This window comes from Podarcis vaucheri (genome assembly GCF_965113315.1).
Source record: "Podarcis vaucheri genome assembly, chromosome: 3".
Lineage (NCBI taxonomy): Eukaryota > Metazoa > Chordata > Lepidosauria > Squamata > Lacertidae > Podarcis > Podarcis vaucheri.
In genome coordinates, this window is record NC_138761.1 from 1,916,252 (window position 1) to 1,941,601 (window position 25,350).

Below are 25,350 nucleotides of genomic sequence, written 5' to 3' on the forward strand. Positions count from 1 at the left end.
GGGAAAAAAGGCGCGGGGCTGGGGCGGGGGAAGCCCGAGCTTCCCCCGACCCCAGAACATGCAGCTCTCCGCAAGCGTGGGAGCCCAGCGCCGGGCTCCCACGGCTTGCGGAGAGTTGTGCGAAGCTAAGCCTGGGTGCGCTGTGCCTCCGTGCTGTCCCCCGAGCTTGCGGGGCTGGCGGTGGGGGTCTCCTGAAGCCTGGAGAGCGAAGGGAGTCGGTGCGCACCGACCCCTCTCGTTCTCCAGGCTTCAGCGAAAGCCTGCATTCGCCCCATAGGACGCACACACATTTCCCCTTCATTTTTGGAGGGGAAAAAGTGTGTCCTATAGGGCGAAAAATACGGTACTTTTTGGGCTAAGGATCTTGACAGTCTGGGTTTCATTCCCAGATGAGTCCAAACCTCCAAGGAGCTTGTTAGGTAGGAAGTTGAAATCCAGTACCTTTGTTAGTATACTCCCAGTTCTTCTTACAACATGCTTGGGAGTCAAAACTAGACAAGACAGCCGAGATGGTGGAGTTGAGGCTTAGATTTGTTAATTACTGAGGAGAAACTGGGACAAATATTGGGGTGTTCCTATTCCAGATCATTCATGTAGGGTGGGATAGAACTCTGCAATGGCAAACAAAATGGCATGACAACCATACAGGCAGACAAAGTTTAGCTGTTTATATGCTGATGCCATAAGGCTCTGAGCCAAGATGGGGAAACTTAAGTAGTGTTTGGTACAGAATAGTGGACATAAAAGCAGTGTGGGTTATAGAAGACGATCCCACCTCATGTACAAGACATCTGAAAGGATTCCATGTGGGGATTAGGACCATGATACTGAAGAGGGTTTCGTTTCAGAGATTCTACTCTGATAAACCCAGAGGCAGCCTCCTTCATTTTTCCATCGTCTCCCAAGACAGATGGACGCCAACAAACCCCACCAGACACAGCAATATTGACATGAACTCAAAGAGACAAAATTACACAAATATTTTATTTGAACAGACTCGTTCGAACAAGGTTTAGTGCAATAATTGCAGCAGTTCCCAGACGCAGGCTCAGGATTAAAAACCCAATGCTTTAGGATTGCAAAAGTAGCCTGAAGCGCTACCAACAGGTGCAAAAAGACTATTTAACTGGCCCATAGCAGCATTAGAACATCTCAGACTCTTCCTACCTCCATTCTGTAAGGAAGATTTTACTCTTTGTCAAGAGTGACTTTCTTTAGCTTAAAGCAAGAATGGAGAATCAGTCACCTTCTGGATGTTGCAGAACTACACCTCCAGTCATCTCTGACCGTTAGGTCCAATATCTGAAGGAGCACTGGCCCCTGGCTTCAAACTCTCACCTCAGATCCAGCCGGCTAAACAAAGAAGCCAACCTTCTATTATAGTAATAGGCTTGACAGAAGGAGTTCAAAGTTTTGGAACGCTGGAGGCAGAGGATACAAATAGCTCAAGCAGATGTCAGCTGTAGATAGATTAAATTGGCCTTCTCTTCGTACCATCTAAAACTTACAATCAACTTTGAAAGTTTCAACTTTCAGAATAAAACTTTTTAAAGCAACACAAACATGGTTTGTTGCTGCTCCTAATTTATATTACAATGTTAAAATGCAGAATATAACACAAGGAAAACGACAAAATAGCTTGTTGAATCTTCGTAGGAAGACACCCTCAACTGACCTTAACTAATGAAATTATAAACAAGGAAGTTGGGTGTTTGGCAATACCTGGCTGCAAACAGCTTGCCATCTGGTGTGGGGTCAGAAAAAGCAATTTCGTTGGTGTTTAAAAAAGAGCCAAATAAGAATGTACGTCTGGAAAAGAAAAGAAAAGTTATCAATGTAATGCAAGGATCCAATCCTGTTTTCATGCTCATTTCAATTTACGGTCAGTTTGTATATTTAAATTTGTCAGTATTAAAGAAATGGGGAACACACCAGACATACAAGGAGTGCCTTTTCCCACATCACTGAACACTCACAAATAGGGGGCACATTTTTCTGGATTAGAAGGAAAAGCTTGTTTTAAAAAACTAGTGTTATCGGAAACTTACCGTATTTTTCGCCCTATAGGACGCACTTTTCCCCCTCCAAAAATGAAGGGGAAATCTGGGTGCGTCCTATGGGGCGAATGCAGGCTTCAGGAAGCTCTGTGCAACCCTCGGGAGACCGGCTCCGAGGGTTGCGCAGAGCTGCCTGCAGTCCCTCGCTCAGCACAGCTCTGCGCGGCCATCGGGAGCGGGGCGCTAAGTCCCGCCCCGCTCAGGATGGCGCCGCAGATCTGCCTGCCGTCCTGGGACTGCAGGCAGACCTGCGCGGCCATCGGGAGCGGGGCGCTAAGTCCCGCCCCGCTCCGGATGGCGGTGCAGAGCTGCCTGCAGTCGCGGGATCAGCGCACTTCTCCCCATTGCCAGCCCCACAAGCTCGGGGGACAGCGGGGAGACAGAGCGTGCCTTCCCACTGTTCTCTGACCTGGTTCTTCCAGCCCCGCACCTGGGGGGGAAATAATTTGTTTTTTCTTTATTCCCCCCCCCCAAAAAAAACTAGGTGCGTCCTATGGGCCGGAGCGTCCTATGGGGCGCAAAATACGGTAAGACTCCCACCAAGCTTCAATGTGTTGTATAGGATCTGCAAACCTCTCGTGGTTGGGGCATACTTGTATGGTAATGTATTCTCACAAGCCTTGGTTCATGAAGAATGTTTTATGCATGGGGTGGTTGCAAGGATGTGATCTGCATCAGAAAGTGGGCCTTGGGGTGGGGTGAGGAGGAACGAAGATTGTTTCGTTTCTGTTATACAGAGCCCCAAACTATCACTGACCAAAGCATATGCACCAGGCTTGGGAGTCAGAGAGGCAGTTAAGTCCAAGGTTCTCTCAACACCCTGCTGTATTGTGGTTCATACATCAGATCTTAAGCTCCTAAGTATTACCTGCTGGTAAACCTCCTTTAAAGCAAGCTGAAAACTGGCTGTAATCCCAGAAGGTCATATCTGAGAACACTCTCTACTTTTATTTCAGATATTACATTTCCTTACCTCATCACATCCACTAGACGACTGGCAATGCCTCTTCTCCGCATCAGACTGAACACCCAGATTCTGCTGATCCCACAAAACACCTTCTCTGGCTTTGTTGAGCAGCACCAGGCACGCTGAGGCTCCAGACTGTCATTAGTAGGAGACCCTGACACTGGTGGAGGCTCTGAAAGCACTTGGTAAGCCTAGGAACAACAGGATACGCTCATAACAAGGCAGTGGGGTGGGGAAAACAGCAGCAAGCCTCTAACAAAGCACGCTTTATGCAAGGCTTCAATGGGACGCACCACGATGCCCAAAGCATCATGTTTGGAGCGTCTGTACCAAATGCCAGATGTGCCTCAATTATTCTTGAAGTAGAGAGCTACCTACAAATGTTATCCATAAAACATTTGTTAGCCTTTAAAAAGCTATTTTTACAGCAACAGATTAACAATTGCCACACTTAAAATGGTATGAACAGCCAGCCATCTAAGCATGGGAATGTGTGAGTGGGCTCATCTCTGGGGGAGAGCCACAGTGGAATGGGACCAGCCCAGAAACTCATTTAGAATGCTCTTAGATCAGAAAAAGGGACCAGCTAAAAGGCTCTAAAAGACAGATTTGTTCTGACATACAAGACAGCAGAGAAAATGTGCATATTCATTTTTCTTGCAATTGGCCTCTCCTCCCCATTTACTTTTTCCTTTATCTAGGACAAGAGCGATTTAATGCTCTGGAAGAGGTATATTGTGCAGCTTTCGTTAAGCAGATGACACTTCTTTCTCCGTAAAGGGAACTGACCCAACAGAATCCACTAGCTAAGGAAAGGATAAGCCCGCTGAGTCCCATCTAGCAAGGACCTAGAACTACAAGCGGAAAGAGGAGTTGGCAGGCACGGTGGAGACTTGCAGCCAGAGCTCCACTCCACATTTATCAAACTTGATGAGGAACTTTTACTACCCGTTTCTAGCAATATGTTTCCCTTCATATCTAAGAATGAACAGCAGACACTCCCAACTCCTTTTAAATGGTTTCCATATTGTCAAAAGAGTTTGCTCCAAGTGACAAAATCCTGCTTTCAGTGCAGTAAGAGTTACCAGCAGACCGGGTTCTTAGGACTAAAGTGGTTTGCTTTATTCAAGTAGCAAGACACATGGCTGAAAGAGGTCCAGTCAACTGCATTGCTCCTTCTCTTTGCCCAGTCATAAACACCTCTAAGGATGAACTCCTGTATCAAGGGTCTGCCCTGATCCAGATTATCGCTCTTTCCACTTGACAAGTTACTCACCTGTCTGACCGGCTCAGCAATTAAACAGCCAACAATCTTCTTTTCAGTGGATACAAACAGATATGTTTGGGTTGGACAGCGCAACACAACTTGTTTAAATCCAAGCTCATTATCTACAAGCTCCCGTACAGCTTCAGCCTGTGCAAGGAAAATGTGATATATAAAGCTCAGCAACTAAACCAGACAAAACTCAATCCAGGTCATAACAAACATTATTTTCTAAATACATTGCAGCTGTGCCTTCCAGCAGTTATCCACAGAAACAACTGAAGAACTCTTGATTGCCGTATTTTTCGCTCTATAGGACGCACCCGACCATAGGACGCACCTTGTTTTAAAGGGGGAGAACAAGAAAAAAAAATTCTCCCCCTCTGTGCAGCACCCCTTCAGCGAAGCGGCAGGAGAAACGGAGCCCCTTCCATTTCTCCTCCCGCTTAGCTGAAGGGGCGCCTACCCTTCAGCAAAAGGAACCCGAAGCCTCTGGAGCGCAGCGGGAGCTCCCGCCACGCTCCGGAGGCTTCAGTGAAGGCAACCCGAAGCCTCCGGAGCGCTCCCACTGCGCTTCGGAGGCTTCACGTTGCTATCGCTGAAGCCAAGGAGCCTGCATTCGCTCCATAAGATGCACACACATTTCCCCTTAATTTTTGGAGGGGAAAATGTGTGTCTTATAGAGCGAAAAATACGGTAAATCCTAAAATCTGAGGCAACAGGTATTTTTTTTTGTAACAATACAAGAAGTGTGGCTGGAAAAAACATCCTAATTTTGCTCCAAACACGGTAATTTATTTAAATTCAAATTTAACAAACTAAAAAGGAAAAGAGCCAGAAAAAGGAAATAGAACTGATATGGTGAGGAAGGTGGAGACTTTCCCTTATTAAAAGAAAAAAGAAAAAAAAGAACACATAAAGTGGTACCTCGGTTTAAGTACTTAATTCATTCCGGAGGTCCGTTCTTAACCTGAAGCACCACTTTAGCTAATGGGGCCTCCCACTGCCGCCATTGTACGATTTCAGTTCTCATCCTGAAGCAAAGTTATTAATAGGAGGTACGATTTCTGGGTTAGCGGAGTCTGTAACCTGAAGCGTATGTAACCCGTGGTACCACTGTACACACTTTAAAATTAGTTCATTTTACTTGGAGGTAGGGCAAATATTTTACACCAGTTGTGGAGAATCTCCAACCTGCAGGCCTACCAAGCTGTTTGGGGTGAACCACACCCACCTTTGTGAGAAGGGTCAATCCACAACTAAAAGAAAAAAGAACCAGGAGTGTATGCTCCAGATTCTTCCTTTGCATCAAGTAGCGGACCACTCCCATTTGGAGGAGCAAGACTAGAAGAAAAGTCAGCACCGCACCTTTTTGATGGCATATTTTGGATCATCCTGAAGAATCAAGACAACTTTTCCATCCCAGAATTCTGCAGCGACATGTTCATTCTTCCAGCTCTATCAAAAGTAGAAAAAGACAGAAGAGGGCAAAAAGTGTAGATCCCCAAGAGTTTAATTCGTGAGAGTTGTAAACCACTATATATATTAAAGTCATGATTAAAACAACCTGCATGTCCCTTTACGGTAGTCTTACCCAACCTCTGGCCCTCCAGATGTTGGGCTCCAACTCCCATCAGTCCTAGCCAGCAAGGCTGATATTCAGGGACAATGGGAGTTGTACTCCAAAACATCTGGAAGGCACAATGAAGAGTCTCAGCCATGCGAAAGACACTCAAGTGAAGTACTTCTATAATTTTAATATGGCAAGTCACACAAAATGCTGTAGTGTGTGCTGGATTGTTGAGCTAAGAATTCCCTGTTCTATATAGCAAGGTATGCTCTAGGGAAAAAATCAATTCACAAAGAATACCATGGTGCATTTAGTTTGTGTCTTACCACATATTTTATTCCTTCCAGGAACCGCTGATGATACTGGGCATGCTGTGTTTCATCTTCTGGGCTTGCAGCTGAGTAGACCATACCACATGATTTGCAGACAGTGGCACCAAAATGTTTCTGGCCAGCATCCTGTCAGGGGAAAGAGGGAGTTACCATGTTGCCATGTCCAAACCGGCCTGAGGCATCAGGAAAAAACTGCACAGTGGTTGTTGTTGTTTAGTCGTGTCCAACTCTTCGTGACCCCCTGGACCAGAGCACGCCAGGCCCTCCTGTCTTCCACTGCCTCCTGCAGTTTGGTCAAACAGGCTGGTAGCTTCGAGAACACTGTCCAACCATCTCGTCCTCTGTTGTCCCCTTCTCCTTGCGCCCTCCATCTTTCCCAGCATCAGGGTCTTTTCCAGGGAGTCTTCTCTTCTCATGAGGCGGCCAAAGTCTTGGAGCCTCAGCTTCAGGATCTGTCCTTCCAGTGAGCACTCAGGGCTGATTTCCTTCAGAATGGAGAGGTCTGATCTTCTGGCAGTCCATGGGACTCTCAAGAGTCTCCTCCAGCACCAGAATTCAAAAGCATCCATTCTTCGGTGATCAGCCTTCTTTATGGTCCAGCTCTCACTTCCATGTACAGTGGTACCTCGGGTTAAGTACTTAATTCATTCCAGAGGTCCGTACTTAACCTGAAACTGTTCTTAACCTGAAGCACCACTTTAGCTAATGGGGCCTCCTGCTGCCGCCGCGCCGCCAGAGCACGATTTCTGTTCTCAACCTGAAGCAAAGTTCTTAACCTGAAGCACTAGTACTGGGTTTGTGGAGTCTGTAACCTGAAGCGTATGTAACCCGAGGTACCACTGTACAATGATTTAGGAGTGCATATAAAGCTGATTAGCAGCTAAGATGGGCTTTTCTATTCTAAAATAGAAGCTCCAAGTTGCATGGCATTAGTTGACCTGACAGTCATTAACAATATATTCAGAAATATACTCACAATGATCATCTGATCTTTGCTCAGTTCCTTTGTTTTCTTGCTGGTTCTCAGAATGGCAGGGACCTTCTGTCCTACTGGACTGAATGCGACAGCTGAAGACTGCTCATCTGAGAGACTGTGTGGCCTGAAATTTAAGAAATACATGATATAAGGAATTTATCTTGTAGTAATGGGTTATATAGTAAATATTCACAGGGGGAAACAGGTTCATAAAGAAAAGTATCAAAACTGAAGAACTCTTTTCACCTACATATCACTACTGAATATCAGAATATCAGAACTGAATATCAGAACAAGATTGCCATACCGTTTTTTGTTGCTGGAAGGCGTACTGAAAAATGGATGGGTGTCACTTGCTGAAGATGGCTCTGAGGAAAGAAAAAAATATTGTGATTTCTATCCTCCATGGGCAATTTGTCCCAGGTCCCAATGACACGGAGAACTTTCTCTATTCAGAATATTATGATGAACAGGATAGGGTGGCCTACCAAGCTTTCTATGACCACAGAACAGATGCATCTGAAATTGTAATATATTCTCAATGTTACTTACGCTTATCCTTGATTATCGTACTAGAAAGCTTGCTGGAAGAGGCAGTCTCATGCTTGTCCACGTTTTTTGGTGATCCCTGCAAGACTTCTTCAGGGTCCTAATGAACAAGACAAATGTTTTTTCGAGTAGGCAAATTTTCAAGGTGCCCCAATAATAAGTTTTGCTACTTGGTTACCCCTTCAGAAGTTTCCATTTAAGGTCTCAGGGAATGATATGAAGAAAAGCAATGGAGCAACCTTGCTGAAAAGCACAGATCTAGGTCTGGTCAGTGGCTTAAGAGAAAACCACCACTACAAACACCACCTTCCATGTCATGGAAGAAAGGTGGGATTTAATAAGATTCACTAGCTGTCTTGGAATGCCAGAGTGACCATGGCATAGTAACATATCTAAAACTGTTGCCATGCTAACAGGCTTGTTGACCCAGTGAATTCTGTGAATGGAAGGCAGAGATTTCTGCAAATTCCTCATTTTTACTGCTGAACGTTGTTGTTGTTTAGAAGAAGAGAAGAGTTTGGATTTGATACCCCGCCTTTCACTCCCCTTCAGGAGTCTCAAAGCGGCTAACAATCTCCTTTCCCTTCCTCCCCCACAACAAACACTCTGTGAGGTGAGTGGGGCTGAGAGACTTCACAGAAGTGTGACTGGCCCAAGGTCACCCAGCAGCTGCATGTGGAGGAGCGGAGATACGAACCCGGTTTCCCAGATTACGTGACTACCGCTCTTAACCACTACACCACACTGGCTCTCTTGTTTAGTCGTTTAGTCATGTCTGACTCTTTGTGACCCCATGGACCAGAGCACGCTGAACATTATGAGACCCTTTTTCAAGTCTCCAAGTTGCTGAAAGTTAAAATGTGTGGTGACTAGAGGTGTTCCCATCCTCCCCCCACCCCCAATTCAGACATCTCATACATGGAAAGCCTACAGCAGAGAGGCTACCCAGATATCAAATTTTATGAATTTTTGGCCTTGGCCTTTCAGTATTTTTTTCTGAAGTAGTTTTAATTTATGGCTTTATTGGATCTTACTGGTTTTAACACCTGCTTTAATATAAAGTGTTCATTATACTGTGTTATATTAATTGAAATGTTCTTTGCTTGCTTGTGAGATTTAAAAAAGAATTAAAGGATGGCATATAACCTGCTGATGTACAGTGCATTCAACACCATTCAGGACCATAATACCTGAAGGATCGCCTCTCCCCATATGAACAGATCCAGACCCTGCAATCATCATTTGTGGCCCTTCTTTTTATGCCTCTTTTACGAGAGGTCGGGAGGGTGACAACACAAGGACATTTTCTGCTCCCATTTTGTGGATTGCTCCACACAGGGAGGCTCACTAGGAACCTTCATTACATATCTTTAGGCACCAAGTGAAAACATTTCTCTTCAACCAGGCATCTGGCTGATTACCATTCTATGGCTTTTTAAAATGTGTTTGTGGGAGGGGGATTATTGGTTTGTATTTGCTATTTGCTTTATTATGCATTATGTATTTTCTGTTCTCATTTTGTATTTTTATGTTTGAATCACTCTTCGGGTGAAGGGCAGTATACAAATTAAATAAATATTCAATGGACAAAACATTGTCTACACACAGCGAAGTTCCAAAAATGTGTATCGCAGCAGAAGTTCCATAAATGCAAACTTTGGTTACCAGTTTTCATATATTCTACATACCTGAGTTCCAGCATCAGCTTCCTTTTCTACCAGAGTCTCTGAGCAACCAGAATGAGACGTTTGGAGAGGGCTGGTATCTTGCAACAGGTTCCCTTCACACACAGTCTCCTGGCTTGTATTGCAGATCAATTTCACACCATCTTCCACACGATCATGTTTTTTCTCTTTGGGGCTTCCTTTCCTGTCTGCTTCCGTTGCTTCGCTTTCAGTGGACAAAAAGAGCTTGGAATGAGCTGGGTGTCTGCCCTGTCTCTCTTTTACTGTGGGCTTGCTAACTGAGCAGGGGGACGATAGAGATGAAAGTATGTTCTTAGAACCCGACTGCCATTTCTTTCCAGTGGCAAAGAATGCTGCTCCCGTCTGGAGCTTCGGCACAGGTTTGAATTTCATGCTTAATACTTTAAAAGCAGTCTCCACTTTATTTTGAATAGCACAGTTAGCATCCTTATTCCCCTCCACAGGCTTGGGAAGCACCACCTCTACCTTGGCTTTTTTGGTGTTTCTCGGCAAAGCCTTGGCCTGCCTGGAAGCAGCAGGCCGCTTGGATGCTTTTGAAGGCCTGCTCCTGTTCGTCATCACTTTCAGCTGTGTTGTCTCAGTCTTGTTGGCAACAGGTAGGTTCCCGACATCATTTCTTGGATTCAGAGGATGGCTTTCATTTGCTAGTTTCCTCTCCAGTAGGTTTAGATATTGCTTCCCTTTGTTGTAAAAGGAGCTGGGGGGTACAATGGAACGGTATGCGCTGCCACACTCAGGAGACGTTCTCTGTGGAAACTCCCTTTGTATCCCCTTTGGCACACCGGCTGCTTGTAGTGGAGACTTATCAAGCTTCTGTGATATTCTTGATGCTTGGGACAGGTTTTGATTTTCTTTTTCTTCATCTTGGAAACTCAGCATCTGAGATACAGTACGGTGTCCTGCAGGATCTGTCATAGGCAGATCCTTAGCGAATTCCATCATCAGTTTTTTCGCTGGATTCCTGTGTACTAGTAACAAGCTGCAAAATGTAAAGTTAATGTTTATTTTCACTATGCATAAACATAACACAGTAAAACACCAACCATAGCTGGTGACGACTCCGTATCCGAAGTATCATACACAGACCATATAAAAGAAAAGTTAGTGCACTGAGTTTAAATTGCTTCCTTCAGATACAACTAGTGAACCATGAAGGCTCTCCCAGTGTGGTGGATACTGTCCTTCAGGAGACTCTGGGAAAAGAAAATCACAGTAAGAATTTCCGTTACATTACCCAGAGGCTCCTGAGGGACAGTCATTACATCCTTGATGGTTCGGGCACTGGACTGGGGATTGGGGTCTGGCTGGTGTGAGGAAGTGTAATCCATTACAACAATATAAAGTAAATATTTGACTCTTTACTTAAAGGGGGGGGGGATAAAACTTTTTGCACATGACATCATTCTAATTTTAGCAGAATCTATGCAATCTTTTAAAAGAGCTAGATTAGCCAGTTGAAGATACTGAAATTTGATGCATTTCCACATGTGATGGATGTGTAAGATGACAAATACATATTGGAAGATGATAAAAAAATCAAGTTATAAAGATTTACTTGTAAGGATATGGGTTCCTACTCCTTCCTCTGTTCTTCCTATTAAATTATGTTAAGCAATCAGTGAATTCAGAAGAAACATAATTGGTTCCCTGTATTATCACAGGAAATTATGCAAAATATTGGAGATCACAAACTGGATCTAAATGAAATAACACAACAGTGTCTCTTACTGTTGAGTTGTGGGTGAACATATCAGACCACACAGCGATTCTTCAAACAGCTCTTGTTTATTCACAGGCCAGAACAGAACTGAAGGGTTCAGCCAGCCTGCTTATATGGAGCTCAACTACAAAGCAACAGTAACAACTTTCTGTAACTATCCAATCACTGAATGTCACTTTCAATTCCTTATTTGCATATGTGGACCTGAGTGAAAAACTATCTACAGTATCCCCCTGCTGGCCCAGGGTGAGAACTTCAGTACATAACACTTACAATACACCTTACTCCAATTTGGACAACGTTAAACCAAATTTCTTAATCATTAATTCGGAAAGTGAAGAATGAAAGTACCTAAGAGGAAGAGAGCAGGATGTTGTACATTCCAATCGTTTTGTAGCATCCCAAAACCAACAGTAATACATGTATAAAAATAAATCCCTCTGATTTTTCAATTCACAACAGTAGCTAAAGCTCTCGGATAACTTGCAACGGCAATCTCACCTGTCAATACTGCGTTTTCGCTTCCTCGGAGTAACAAACGCCATGTTCTCAGCGAAGCGCCTACGAGTCAGAGGCAGGTGCGTTAGTCAGTTCTGTGTTGACAGGTGTGGTCTATTTGCCTGCAGAGCCGGGATTAGGAGAGCTCATGTTTGCATCCCTTGCCTATCTTTGCAAGCCACTGATATTCCTGATTCCCCCACCCAGGCCAGTTTACACTGGTAGACCCTTTAGCCTTGGGACAGCAGCATAAAACAGCCTGGGTCTTTTCGCTTAAGGAAGGAGAGGCTTCTGGATCAGGCTAAATGGGGGCCCATCCGGATAACCAGATGCCCCACAGGGAAACCCACAAGAAGCTTAGAGAAAAAGCACACTTTCCAGCAACTGCTACAGTGGTGCCTCGCAAGACGAAATTAATCCATTCCGCGAGTCTCTTCGTCTTGCGGTTTTTTCGTCTTGCGAAGCAACCCTATTAGCGGCTTAGCGCTATTAGCGGTTTAGCGGCTATTAAAGGCTTAGTTGGCCAATCGGTGTTAAAGAAGGATAGAACTTTTTTTATGTATGCTACAGCAGCAGCAAGAATCCTCATCGCAAAGCATTGGAAGACACAAGACCTACCCACCTTGGAAGAATGGCAGATGCAACTAATAGACTATATGGAGATGGCGGAAATGACTGGCAGAATTCGAGATCAGGGAGAAGAGTCGGTGGAAGAAGATTGGAGGAAATTTAAAATGTATTTGCAGAAATATTGTAAAAATTTTGAATGTTGAGGACATTGAAATGAAATGCAGGGGTTTTAGCAACAAGGTAAATTATAAGATTGGATTAATAAATAGATAGACTAACAGGACATGAATTTGCTGAACTAACTTTTAAAAGGGATACAAAAATGGGAGACGTGAGGGAGTCAGGAAAATAAGTTAATCAAAGAAGAGAAATTAAGAAAGAAGGATTTTTTGTCTTTTTATATGTGCTTTTTTCTTTTCTATTTTGTGTTTAATGTTTGTTTTTCTGTATTTTGTAATTTTGTACTTTTTTCGTTTTTTGTATTTTTCTAAACTTTTTTATGGATAAAACCTAATAAAATATTATTTTTTAAAAAAGGCTTAGCGGCTATTAAAGGCTTAGCGGATTAGCGGCTAAAAGGCTATTAGCGGCTTAGAAAAAGGGGGGGAGCGAAAAAAATCAGAACACTCGCAAGACGTTTTCGTCTTGCAAAGCAAGCCCATAGGGAAAATCGTCTTGCGAAGCAGCTCAAAAACGGAAAACCCTTTTGTCTAGCGGGTTTTCCGTCTTGCGAGGCATTCGTCTTGCGGGGCACCACTGTATTCAGAAGCATTGCTGCGTCTGATGGGAGAACCACAGAGATAATGTTTGATGTATTATAGTATTTTAATATTCTTTTGGAAGCCGCCCAGAGTGGCTGGGGAAGCCCAGCCAGATGGGCGGGGTATAAATAATAAATTATTATTATTATTATTATTATTATTATTATTATTATTATCCCTTGCCTCTCGCAAGCGCAGAATAAGAGAATTGTAGAGTGGGAATGTGGGGTCAGAAATGATTACTGGTCCGGTTTTTTATATAAAATAACCAGCTCTATTTGCTTCTGCAGGCGGTGTAAGGAGAAAATGAATGTTTAAAAGCCTGTTACCAAGAGTCCTCCAGGGCCGGCCACACTTTCTGTACAAGGCAGCCCTGTTCAGGGAAGTTTTTAATATGTGACATTTTAGTGTATTTTTCATCTTTGTTGGAAGCCGCCCAGAGTGGCTGGGGAAACCCAGCCAGATGGGCGGGGTACAAATAATAAATTATTATTATTATTATTATTATTATTATTATTATTATTATTATTATGTACAGTGGTACCTCGGGTTAAGTACTTCATTCGTTCCGGAGGTCCGTTCTTGACCTGAAAGTGTTCTTAACCTGAAGCACCACTTTAGCTAATGGGGCCTCCCGCTGCCGGAGGATTTCTGTTCTCATCCTGAAGCAAAGTTCTTAACCTGAAGCCCTATTTCTGGGTTAGCGGAGTCTGTAACCTGAAGCGTCTGTAACCCGAGGTACCACTGTACTTAGGTAAAATAAAGATCTTTTCATGGATGCTCCCTGTCTGCAATTCATTGGCTCTCTATTGCAAAGATAGTTCAGGGTTTGAAACCAGACCCAACAGGAAGGGGACCTCAGGGGTCATCTAGTCCAGCCCCAACCCTCTCCCCCGTGGATTTGTCTAATCCTCTTTTAAAGCTATCTTTATATAGATTAAACACACACACACATATGGGGGGGGGGAGAGGTTCTGCTTCTCCATATAGTTATTTCTCTCCCTCTGTCGTGGCCTTTGGCTGCTCCCGCCCGCCCGCTATCTCACCGCTGCCTCCGGTGGCAGGGAGTTCCGCAGCTTCCCCCTGCCTTTCTTGGCTCTGTCCTGAACCCCAGCTTCATGGCAGGAGGGAGAAGAGCCGCTTCTATGTCTCTCTTCTCCCCCTCCTTCGTTTTATTTATCGCTTTATCTTTTATCTCTGAGGTCAAGCCCTCCGCGCTTTCTCCCTGAGGGGCTCCTTTTCTACGTGCGGGGAGTTCCGCGCCAAAGTGGGCCGAGGCGCCTCGACCGAGGCTTCTTCGCCCGGGAAAGGAGCCTAGGGAGATCTCAGGCACCATTAAAACCCTAAAAACATCGCCTCCCGCCACTTTCCCCCTCACAAAAGCCGCCCTTTTTGCTCCATTCCTTACCTCACGTTTCCCACCTCAGAGCTCCCGCCGCTCTTTTCCCCTCACGGCGCCGCGGCTCCGTTCGAAACGCTCCCCGTTCGCGCCTTCACGCCCATTGGCCAGCCGCGCCGCCAGTCCCATCGCTGCCTCGGCGATCATTGGCCCGAGTACAGAGCGTAGCCTCTGGAGGCGGGGCTAAAGGAAGAAGTCCGCCTTTCGCGGGCTCCCCGACCAATAGAAAGCGCCAATCTCTCACTGTCAACAAGTCCTAGCCAATCAAGTGATGGGAGAAGCCCGGGTTTGGGTGCAAGGCATTGTGGGGATTGTAGTTTTTCTCGTGGAGCAACGGGAGGGGCAGGCAGCGTGCTTGCCCGGATTCCGACGGATCAACTTGCGCGTCTGATGGCTTGCTGGCTGGATTGCTAGGCTCAGGGCAGCTCAGGGAGATCCCGAGTTTCTTGCATTGCATGGGGTTGGGCTACATGATCCTTAGTGATCCCTTCCAAATAATCTCAGAGAGGGTCGCTGCTGCTTCTCTGCTTGCTTACTCAGAAACAAATGTCCACTATTGTGACTTTTGTGATTTATCCCCACAAAACACCTCATTAGAGTTTCTTCCCATGTATTCAAAGGGCCTCTGCTGCACGATACTGATCAATGTATCTCTGTACTGGCTCACTGGGGAAACTTCAGAAATTCATCTAGACCTGTGAGCTCAGCTCCTCAGCAGCCCCTCTGCCTGAGGGATAATCCCTGGCATCCTGATACCTGAGTGCCAGACAGGTAGCCATTCCAGATGAAAACAAAAGGGTGTGATTAACTTGGAAACAGGGAAGTGTAAATACCTCTTTTGTTCCACTTGATGGGTGTTTGGTGGAGGGCAAAGAGAACCATGGGGCAGGGTCCAGGATACAGTGGTGCCTCGCAAGACGAAAATAATTCGTTCTGCGAGTCTTTTTGTCTTGCGAAGCACGGTCTGCGCCTCTTCAAGCGGCTTTTTTAAAAAAGTGCAAGATGTTTTCGTCTTGCGAAGCAAGCCCATAGGGAAATTTGTCTAGCGAAGCAACGCAAAAACGGAAAACCCTTTCGTCTAGCGAGTTTTTCGTCTTGCGGGGCACCACTGTACTCAGATTCCTGCCCCCAGACCTCTCATGTATTAGTAATGTAGTTTGGGGTGGGGTGTAACATGGGGATGAGCAGCTAATAAAAGTTTGGGGGCTCTTTTGTTTGGGGTTTCCATCCTGTTTCACCTGGTGGCAGGTGGGAGTCCTGTCGCAACAGTCTTCAATAAAGACCAAGCCTCCTGGCTGCTGTTTTGCTCTGCTATTCCTGGCTGGGGTCCTTGGTTTTTGTCCAAGGGAGCCCTCAGATTTCACCGTTAACACCCAAAAGGGGCATCTGAGAACAGGATGCTGACCTAGCTGGCCTCTTTCTCTGCCCCACTCCCACCCACACCCCCCACCCACAAGCTCACAGAGAAAGTGCAAATGGACCGGCAAGAGGATGGGGGAACAAAGATGTAAACGTCCAGCCAATTTATTTGCAGCCTGGAACGAAGCAACACAGACCAGCTGTGTCCCGCCTGTGGAGTAGGATAAGGAAAGCAAAGGTCTCTGCAGGAGAGTCCCTTCCCCAGCCCTCTGGCCACGGAGCCTTTTCCGCGCCAAGGCAAGCGGCCTGAGCGCCTTTGCCGAGGCCCTTAGGGCACGCTGCTCCTGTGGGATTTCTGCTTGGACGAGGCCTTCTTGAACTGCACCGGGGAGGGTTGCCTGGACAATTTCTTCAGCGCCCCGGACTTTTGGGGGCTCCGTGGCGCCTTGGGCGTGCCGAGCTGCAGAGACACCCTCCGGGAACTTTGCCTGGGGCTGGGCTCCAAGGCATTTATATTTGTGAGCAGAGAGTCCTGCCTGTGGAGCAAGATCCCCTCGTGGTTTGGGGGCTTGGAGTCGTCGGGAGAGGACGAAGGGGACCACGGCCTCTCGGGGGACTTGGGCAGGGCAGGCGGGGAGCCCTGCCTCTTGGGGGGCTTGACAGGTTTGCCTCGCACCTTCGCCCAGGCGTTCTTGATGCAGAGAAGCAGCCGCTTCAGGATGTTGGGGCGCTTCTTGGGGGGCACGGCAAGCACCGTGCTGGGGGCCGGCATTCGGAGTTCCGGCTCGGGCTTCATTTTCGGTGGCGGGACGGGTTTCGGGACGCTCCGGCCGTGGTTTTTAGGCCTCGTGTCCAGCCTCTCTGCCGACTGCTGCCTGTGCACGCGGACAACCTTCTCTGGGTCTCGAGGCTGGGGGGCGGCTGCCTTGTTCTTCCGCCGCTTGCCCTTGCTCCTGTCCGGCTTGGAGGGCAGCCCCTCTTTGCCCGGGCGCGTCCGGGAGGCGTCCGGCTTGCACACCAGCCCCCACTCGTTGGCCTCGGACCGCTTGATCTTCAGCAAGAAGCCCAGGCCCATGTGGACCTCGCCTTCGCGCACGCTCAGCCGGGGGTAGACCACCAGGGAAGGGCTGTACCGCGTGGGCGGGTGGGGGCAGTAGGGGGTGCAGCGGCCGCACAGCAGGCAGACGGGGTACTCCACGCACGGCCGGCCGCGCCCCTTCCCCAGCCCCTTGGCCAGGGCCTGGTGTAGGTCCTGCACGGCTTGCGCCTGGTCCAGCGACTCCACCAGCGCGTGGGCCAGGCATGGGGTCTTGCCGGGTGGCACAGCAGGCTGGCACACCTCCTGCTGCACATTGGCTGGGCCCAGGGCCAAGCAGGGCATCTCCAGCTGCGCCTGGCACATGAATAACGGGTCCAGGACTGGTGGGCGGGTGGTGCTCATCACGTCGCGGATTGCCAGCGGCCTGGGGGCTTCGGGTGTAGTGGCGTCGGCCCAGCTCAGGCGGCGCACCTTGCGGTCCAGGGTGGCGCTGATCTCGATCTCCAAGGGATTGGCCTTTGGGCTAGTGGCTCTTGCCTTTGGGCTGGCGGCTCTGGCCTTTGGGCTGGCAGCTCTGGCCTTTGGGCTGGCGGCTCTGGTCTCCTTGGGGTTGCTGTGGGGCCTCCGACTGCCCCCGACATCCCTCTGCTTCTCCTTGGGGGTGCCGGGTCTGCTCAGCTCCTTGGCCAGGGGGCTTTTGCCAGGGCCGAAGAGGCCAAGGAGAGTCTCCAGGCCCTCCTTGGCAGCCTCACTGCCCACCTCGCCCGCGGCCAGGCCCCGGAGGCTGCTGTGACTCACGGTCTTGCATACAAGGATGGGGGGAGTCAGTAGCTCTTCCCGGGGCGGTGTGGGGGGCCTGGGGCACGGGCTGCGCACGTGGAGGGTCTTGGGCGGGCTCTGGTGGCCTGCCGGGTGGGGCTGAGGGGGCGTGCGGCTGCGCGACCTCTGGCCTGTGGGCAGCTGTGGGCTGGCAGCCCACTGAGGGACCCCGCCTTTGGGAGCTTCGAGGCTGACCACCCAGGCCCTGCCTTTGGGGCTGGGGTCCCGGCGAGAGAGCGTTGCCAGCACTGCGTCCTCTTCCTTCTGGCGTTGCTTGGTGTGGACGTGCCAGTTGAGCAGCTCTTGGGACTTGTAGTCTAGGAAGCCGATCCTGTTGGGCGGTTTTGGTGGGTGGGCCGGGCCGCTGGGGTGTTTGTTGGTGGGGTGCCAGGGAGGGGGGGTACAGATGCGCCTGGTGGTGGAGTCTGAGCAGGGCGTGGTGCTCCCCCATTGCCCCTGCAGCCGCTTCTGGTACAGGCTGGAGTCCTGCTTGGGGCAGGGGTGGGGCTGGTGGTGGGGCTGGTGATGGGGTTGGTGGTGGGGCTGGTGGCAGACCCCCCTGGGGGGTTTGGGGAGATGAGCTGCTGGGGCTGCCGCTGCTTTGTTCAGGGAGGTAGGAGCCAGGGAGGGGGCCACTGCTGACCAGCTGTAGCAGGTGGTGTCAACTTCGACCTCTTCCTCCTCTATATCTCCTCCTCCTCCTCCTGAGGAATGGCCCCAGCTGCAGATGGAGGTGACGGACCCCATGGAGACATTGGACGGGGTCCGCGAGATCCTGGAGAGGGTAGGGGAGAGGCAGAAAGGCAAAGGAAGGTGGTCAGAACAGGCCTTCTTTCAGTTCGTCTTGTTTGTCACCAACAACGGAATGTTATAAGAATCTTAAGGTCTCAAATATAGAATACAGTGGTACCTCTGGTTGCGAACGGGATCCGTTCTGGAGCCCTATTCACAACATGAACAGAACGCAATCCATGTCTGCGCGTACACGGGTCACAATTCGCCACTTCTGCACATGCGGTCATTTTGAGCGTCTGCACATGCGCAAGCAGCGAAACCTGGAAGTAACCCTTTCTGGTACTTCCAGGTTGCCGCGGGACGCAACCTGAAAACACTCAACCTGAAGCAAACGCAACACAAGGTATGACTGTACTCATAAACGCACACTTATCTAATTATATGAACCATGTGTCTGAAAAGGTACGGGAGAGCAATCCTGAAGCCATTTCAGCTCTCCCAGTGACCTTAAATATTCCCCTGCAGGAAGGGAGGCAAATGGGGAAAGCCTTCCCATTGTCTTTTTAGTTGCAATCCTCTCTTAAGGGGGTATTTGTGTATGAATAAGGTGAGCCTGTGACCTGGATTCAGGAACTAAAGTAGTAAGCAAAATAAAAAAAATCCTTCCAGTAGCACCTTAAAGATCAACTAAGTGCTACTGGAAGGAATTTTTTTATTTTGACTATGGCAGACCAACACGGCTACCTATCTGTAAAGTATTAAGCATCACAAAAGAATGACCAGGCTGCCCAGGTAATGTAATCAGTGACCATTATCAGGTATCCTGGCAGGCAGGAGTTCTACTGTAGATAGCCTCCTCCTGTGATGTATGTATGATGTTTTGGGGGTTGCTCTTGGGCTACAGGGTGGGCAATTTCAAAAGTCTATATAAGAGCTTGCACACCACTGTTCGGGGTTATCCCTCCAGTGTGTGGGGAGCGGGGGCCCTGTTGCAGCAGTTTAATAAAGATTAGGTTTACTAGCTGCTTTGCTTCTCAATATTCCCTGCTTGGCCTCTGCTGTTTTCTCCTAATAACAGAGAACCTACAAAAGGACTCTATATGGCAGGGGTCAGCAGACTTTTTCAGCAGGGGGCCAGTCCACTGTCACTCAGACCTGGTGGGGGGCTGGACTATATGGGGGGGTGAACGAATTCCCATGCCCCACAAATAACCCAGAGATGCATTTTAAATAAAAGGACACATTCTACTCATGTAAAAACACGCTGATTCCTGGGCCGGACTAAGAAGGCGATTGGGCCAGATCTGGCCCTCGGGCCTTAGTTTGCCTACCCATGCTATCCAGGTTCTAGAATACCCCATAAGGGAAAGGGAGCAGTTTTCTTAGAACAAGAAGAAGAACATTGTGAAAGAAAACAGAAGGGTAAAAAGAAATAAACCACAAAGCACCGTTGCCCAGAGGGACAAAAGTTCAAAGATAATAAAATATTGTTATGAGTTGGCATTAGGCTGAAAGCCTTGGCATACATCTAATTCTCGGAATAGCTAGGCTAGCTTCCTGGTGAGGTAATGGGAACTTAGATAGCTGAGCTGGTAGAGCATGAGGCTCTTAATCTCAGGGTCATGGGTTTGAGTCCCATGTGGGGATAAAAGGTTCCTGCATTGCAGGGGGTTGTACTGGATGACCCTCGGGGTCCCTTTCCTGAGAGAAACAGAGAGATGCTTGATATCTGTTTGACTCCAAGGCTGTGGCTTGGCGAAGCAAGGCCCTTTGGGGATGTTAATGCTGTGAAGCCCTACATCGTAGGCTCAGCTTGTATATATGTGTGAATAAACCATATATCTGTGGTGTCTTTATGTGCATCATTTCCAAAAGGAAACATAGACCCTGTGCCTGGAACCCCTGGAAAATTGATCCGCTCGGTTTGTGTTTCACCTTTCGCTTGGACTACTGTCATGTGCTCTATGCGGGGCTCCCTTTGAAGGTGACCCGGAAACTACAATTAATCCAGAATGCGGCAGCTAGACTGGTGACTGGGAGCGGCTGCCGAGACCACATAACACTGGTCTTGAAAGACCTACACTGGCTCCCAGTACGTTTCCAAGCACAGTTCAAATTGTTGGTGCTGACCTTGAAAGCCCTAAACAGCCTCAGCCCAGTAGACCTGAAGGAGCATCTCCACCCCCATTATTCAGCCCAGACACTGAGGTCCAGCGCTGAGGGCCTTCTGGCAGTTCCCTGTCTGCGAGAAGCCAAGTTACAGGGAACCAGGAAGAGGGCCCTCTCGGTGGTGGCGCCCGCCCTGTGGAACACCCTCCCACCAGATGTCAAAGAGAACAACAACTTTCAGACTTTTAGAAGACATCTGAAAGCATCCCTGTTTAGGGAAGCTTTTAATGTTTGATGCATTATTGTATTTTAATATTTTGTTGGAAGCTGCCCAGAGTGGCTGGGGAAGCCCAGCCAGATGGGTGGGGTATAAATAAAAAATTATTATTATTATTACTATTACTATTATTTACTGCCGTGAACTGCCCTGAGATCTATGCATGAAGAGCGGCATACAAATATTAAAATAGTAATAATCTGGAGGGCATCCAGGGGTGTGTGCGTGTGCGTGAAGGTGTCTCTGTGCCAAGGAAGCTCGGATCTGCAAGACCCTCAGACTGCAAGTGCATGCCGTTTTCTAGGATTTCCTTACGTGCCGCTGATGCGTTGCATTTGCCAGGCGAGATACTGGATGTTCTTGTCCAAGGTGTGCAGAGTGCGATGCAAGCTTAGGGTCTCGCATGACCTAAGAAAAACCAGAGAAGCAGAGCAGCATAAGAACTTAATAAGAGTATGCTGGATCAGGCTAGTGGTCCGTCTAGATCAGGGGTCAGGAAACTTTTTCAGCAGCAGGGGGCCGGTCCACTGTCCCTCAGACCTTGTGGGGGGCTGGGCTATATTTTTTTTGGCGGGGGATGAACGAATTCCTATGCCCCACTCAGAGATGCATTTTAAACAAAAGCACATATTCTACTCGTGTAAAAACACCAGGCAGGCCCCACAAATAACCCAGAGATGCATTTTAAATAAAAGCACACATTCTACTAATGAAAAGACATGCTGATTCCCAGACTGTTCGTGGGCCAGATTGAGAAGGTGATTGGGCCGGATCCAGCCCCCGGGGCTTAGGTTGCCTACCCATGGACTAGATGACTCTCAGTGTCTACACTTCTATGACCTTTTGGGAACTGGGACAGATGATGCTGCCTGTCTGATTTTTCATAGAATCACAGAATTGTAGAGTTGAAAGGGACCCCCCGGGGTCATCCAGTCTAACCCCCTGCACTGCAGGAATCGAGGCTCACCTCTTTCCCGACTCTGTGCTTGTGTTCCATCTCACTTCCGTGTCTGTGCTGATGTCTCTTGCTCCTTCTAAAGGTGCTGTAAAGAAAGGCAAGGAAGAGCCCATGAACCGTGTGGCGGCGCAAGCAGCAGCATCCCGGCTGCCACAGGGGTGGGGCAGGAAGGTGGGAGGGCGCCCGCTGCTTACTTATCCATGCTGCTGGGTGCTTGGTCTGCTTCTTCTTGAGACAAGGAGGAACCTGTCAGAGAATAGCAAGGCGAAAAGAACAGAGCTGAAGGCAAAGCAAGGCGGTGGCAACAGAGGCAGGGGAGGAAACGGTGGGCGGGACTGAATCCCTTTCGTAGTCTGCAGGGCCTGCCCAAGACTTTCTGCCGCCTAAAGCAAAGTGCAAGGAGTTTCCTCCTCCCAGGCAGACGGCTGAATCTTATTTCAGCATCCTTCCTTACGCCCAGAGGACAGCGGCCTGGTTCAATGGGTGCAGGGCAGGTTGCATGTCACACAGGCAGAGCTCTGTCCCACTCTGATTGCCATCTATGGCCACTGCTTCACCCTGCCTCATGGTAGTGCCGGCCCTGTTAGTCTTGGTGTGTTTCAGGTTCCCCTCAGTTTTTTCCCCTTAAGAACATAAGAAGCGCCTGCTGGATCATCTTGCCCAGGGTCCTGCTCTCACAGGGGCCACCCACATCCCTCTACGGCAGCAGTTCTCAACCTGTGGGTCCCCCGATGTTGTTGGACTACAACTCCCATCATCCCTGAGCTCTGGCCTTGCTAGCTAGGGGTGATGGGAGTTGTAGTTTAACATCTGGGGACCCACAGGTTGAGAAAGGCTGCTCTATGGGAAACCCGTAAGCGGGATCTGTGGATCCCAGCAGCTTGAATTCACAAGCCTTCCTGCCAATAATAATAATAATAATAATAATAATAATAATAATAATAATAATAATAAATTTATTTATACCCCACCCTCCCCAGCCAAGACCGGGCTCAGGGCGTCTAACACCCGATATAAAAACAAATTGATTGAAATACAACTTAAAAACAAGATTAAAATACAACATTAAAACATTAAAATATTAAAATACAGCCTCATTTCAATGGAAACTCAACTTTGAATGTGGAGGCAGAGCTAATGGGGCTGGGAGCCATCCATAGCCTTCTCCTCCTCCATGAACTTGTCCAATCCTGTTTTAAAGAATTGGCCCTCACTGCTTCCTCTGAAAGCATCAGAACAGCACAGAGGGAGAGAGGAGAGGAGGGGTCATTTTGTCCGGCCAGAAGAAATGCCGGTGCAAAGAGAGTGCAAAGATGGATCTGTCCCTCTGCCTCCACTGTCAGAGGTGATCTGCATCTGAAAGCCCCTTGCAGCTAGGAATCACAAGCGAGGGGAGGGCTAGTTTCATACAACTGTAGAGTTGGGACACCCAAGGGTCCTCTAGTCCAACCCCTCCGAGGCAGGAATCTCAGCTAAAAGCACCCATGACAGATGGCCTTTCAGCCTCTGCTTAAAAACCTCCAAGGAAGGAGAATCCACCACAGGGGAGCCAACTTGGGCCCCATGTCATGACGTCCCTCCCCACAGGCCTTGGAACCTGACTTCCAGTGGTACCGAAACTCAGCTTCCAAGATCTCGAGAGACCTCAGGCACCCACAGCCCCCCATAGTTGGTGCCCCTGGTCCACCATCTTCCGAGGGAGCTAAACATGTTTAGCCAGGAAAACTAAACAGTTGTTTTAGTCATATTTTCTATGAAGAAAGGTTTTAGCATCTACAGGCCTCAGTCCAGTATACCTGAAGGAGTGTCTCTACCCCCATCGTTCTACCCAGACGCTGAGGTCCAGGTCCAAGGGCCTTCTGGTGGTTCCCTCACTGCGAGAAGCCAAATTACAGGGAACCAGGCAGAGGGCCTTCTTGGTGGTGGCACCCGCCCTGTGGAATGCCCTCCCACCAGATATCAAAGAGAAAAATAACTACCAAACTTTTAGAAGACATCTGAAGGCAGCCCTGTTCAGGGAAGCTTTTAATGTTTGATGAATTACTGTATTTTAATATTTTGTTGGAAGCTGCCCAGAGTGGCTAGGGAAACTCAGCCAGATGGGCAGGGCATAAATAATACATTGTTGTTATTTAACCTTTGGGACTTTTTTTAAAAGGCACATAAGAGGTGCCAGAATAGTTTGTTAAAAGTTTTTAAAATTATGCACCGCATGGAGAAAACAGAGGGAGAATCACAGAATCTTAAGAGTTGGAAGAGACCCAAAGGTCATCTGTTCTAACCCCCTACAATGCAGGAATCTCAGCTAAAGCTGAGCAGAGTCCACCAGTTCCACTGTCAAACAGCTCTTCCCATCAACAAGTTTTCCCAAATGTTTTGTCGGAATCTCCTTTCTTGGAACTTGAATTCTATCTATTGATTCTATGATTCTTGGAACTTGAATTCTATCTATTGATTCTATGATTCTATGATTCTATCCCTCTCTCACAATGCTAGATCTCGCGGATGCTCAACAACGCTGAATGTTGAAAGATTGAGGGCAGATAAAATGCAGCCCTCGTTCATGCAGCGTAGTAAAGACTGTGGAACTCTCTCCCACTTGAGGCAGCGAGTCCAGCAGCAACCGGTTGGTAGGCTATGCTGTTCTCGGTGCCAAGAACCAGAACCCCAGATCTCACCTGGGTCCAAAGGCTGAGCCTTACTTACCCAGGATATTCTCACGTTTTCAGCAGCCCAGTTACCGGCGAACAGCAACAAAAGCACCACCACCAGCAGCAACAGCAAGTGGCAGCTATTTGGGATGGCATCCAGCAGGTTTGCCAGCATGGTCTTGGGGCAAGGCAGCTGCTCTGGCCGGACTCCAGGCAGGGAGTTCACAGGGCCCCTTCTCCCGAGGTAACGCTTGCATCACAAATGTCTTCTGTAGTCCACCCTGGTTGGCTCAGGGCCTCTCTGTGATCAGTCAGCCAGCAGCAGAATGGGTGGCATTCATCCAGCCCTCTGAGCTGGGCTGGGCTGAGAGGCAACTGCCCCCTGACCCCCAAGAGTGGCTCCTGCCCCACAGCTGAGGTTTCGATTCTGAGATGAGAGGACCTGAAACTCAAGCATGCTTGTGCTGGATATTGCAGACCCACAAAGGCTCCCTCTTTCCCAGATGGACAGAAGCCATCCCAGTTTCTGATCTGAACCTGGAATGTCTTCCTTTCCTTAAAGGTAAAGGGACCCCTGACCATTAGGTCCAGTTGGCGACGACTCTGTGGTTGTGGCGCTCACCTCACTTTACTGGCCGAGGGAGCCGGTGTACAGCTTCCGGGTTATGTGGCCAGCAGGACTAAGCCCTTTCTGGTAAAGGAGAGCAGCGCATGGAAATGCTGTTTACCTTCCCGCTGGAGCGGTACCTATTTATCTACTTGCACTTTGATGTGCTTTCGAACTGCTAGGTTGGCAGGAGCAGGCACCGAGCAACGGGAGCTCACCCCGTCGCGGGGATTTGAACCGCCAACCTTCTGATCAGCAAGTCCTAGGCTCAGTGGTTTAACCCACAGCGCCACCCGCGTCCATTTTCCTTAGGACGTTCTTATTTTCACCGGAGAAATGTGGGAGGGTATGACATTGAAGGTGACCCAGAAACTACTCCCTGGTCCTGAATGGGGTAACTGTGCCCCTGAAGGACCAGGTGCGCATC

The 25,350-nt window shown here is 48.4% G+C and overlaps 2 protein-coding genes across 3 annotated transcripts; both read right to left on the reverse strand.

Annotated features, from left to right (window-relative positions):
* Window positions 1-970: 970 nt before the first annotated feature.
* ESCO2 (establishment of sister chromatid cohesion N-acetyltransferase 2) lies at window positions 971-14,484 on the reverse strand. Of its 2 annotated transcripts, none has more exons than XM_082217577.1 (11): window positions 14,379-14,484; window positions 11,643-11,702; window positions 9,404-10,400; window positions 7,719-7,815; window positions 7,474-7,534; window positions 7,167-7,290; window positions 6,185-6,316; window positions 5,657-5,746; window positions 4,301-4,438; window positions 3,031-3,215; window positions 971-1,809 (listed from the first exon to the last, which is right to left on the reverse strand). In XM_082217577.1, the coding sequence occupies exons 2-11, from the start codon at window positions 11,684-11,686 to the stop codon at window positions 1,677-1,679; spliced, it is 2,001 nt and encodes a 666-aa protein (XP_082073703.1). In that variant the 5' UTR covers window positions 11,687-11,702; window positions 14,379-14,484; the 3' UTR covers window positions 971-1,676. The 2 variants fall into 2 exon arrangements, with proteins under 2 accessions (XP_082073703.1, XP_082073702.1); XM_082217576.1 differs by having other exon boundaries at window positions 11,643-11,761; window positions 14,379-14,474.
* Window positions 14,485-15,877: 1,393 nt separating this feature from the next.
* On the reverse strand, window positions 15,878-24,862 carry PRR30 (proline rich 30). Its single transcript, XM_082217466.1, has 6 exons — window positions 24,372-24,862; window positions 21,860-21,911; window positions 21,675-21,750; window positions 21,023-21,115; window positions 18,142-18,361; window positions 15,878-18,105 (listed from the first exon to the last, which is right to left on the reverse strand). The coding sequence occupies exons 1-6, from the start codon at window positions 24,489-24,491 to the stop codon at window positions 16,057-16,059; spliced, it is 2,610 nt and encodes an 869-aa protein (XP_082073592.1). The 5' UTR covers window positions 24,492-24,862; the 3' UTR covers window positions 15,878-16,056.
* Between the last annotated feature and the right edge of the window lie 488 nt (window positions 24,863-25,350).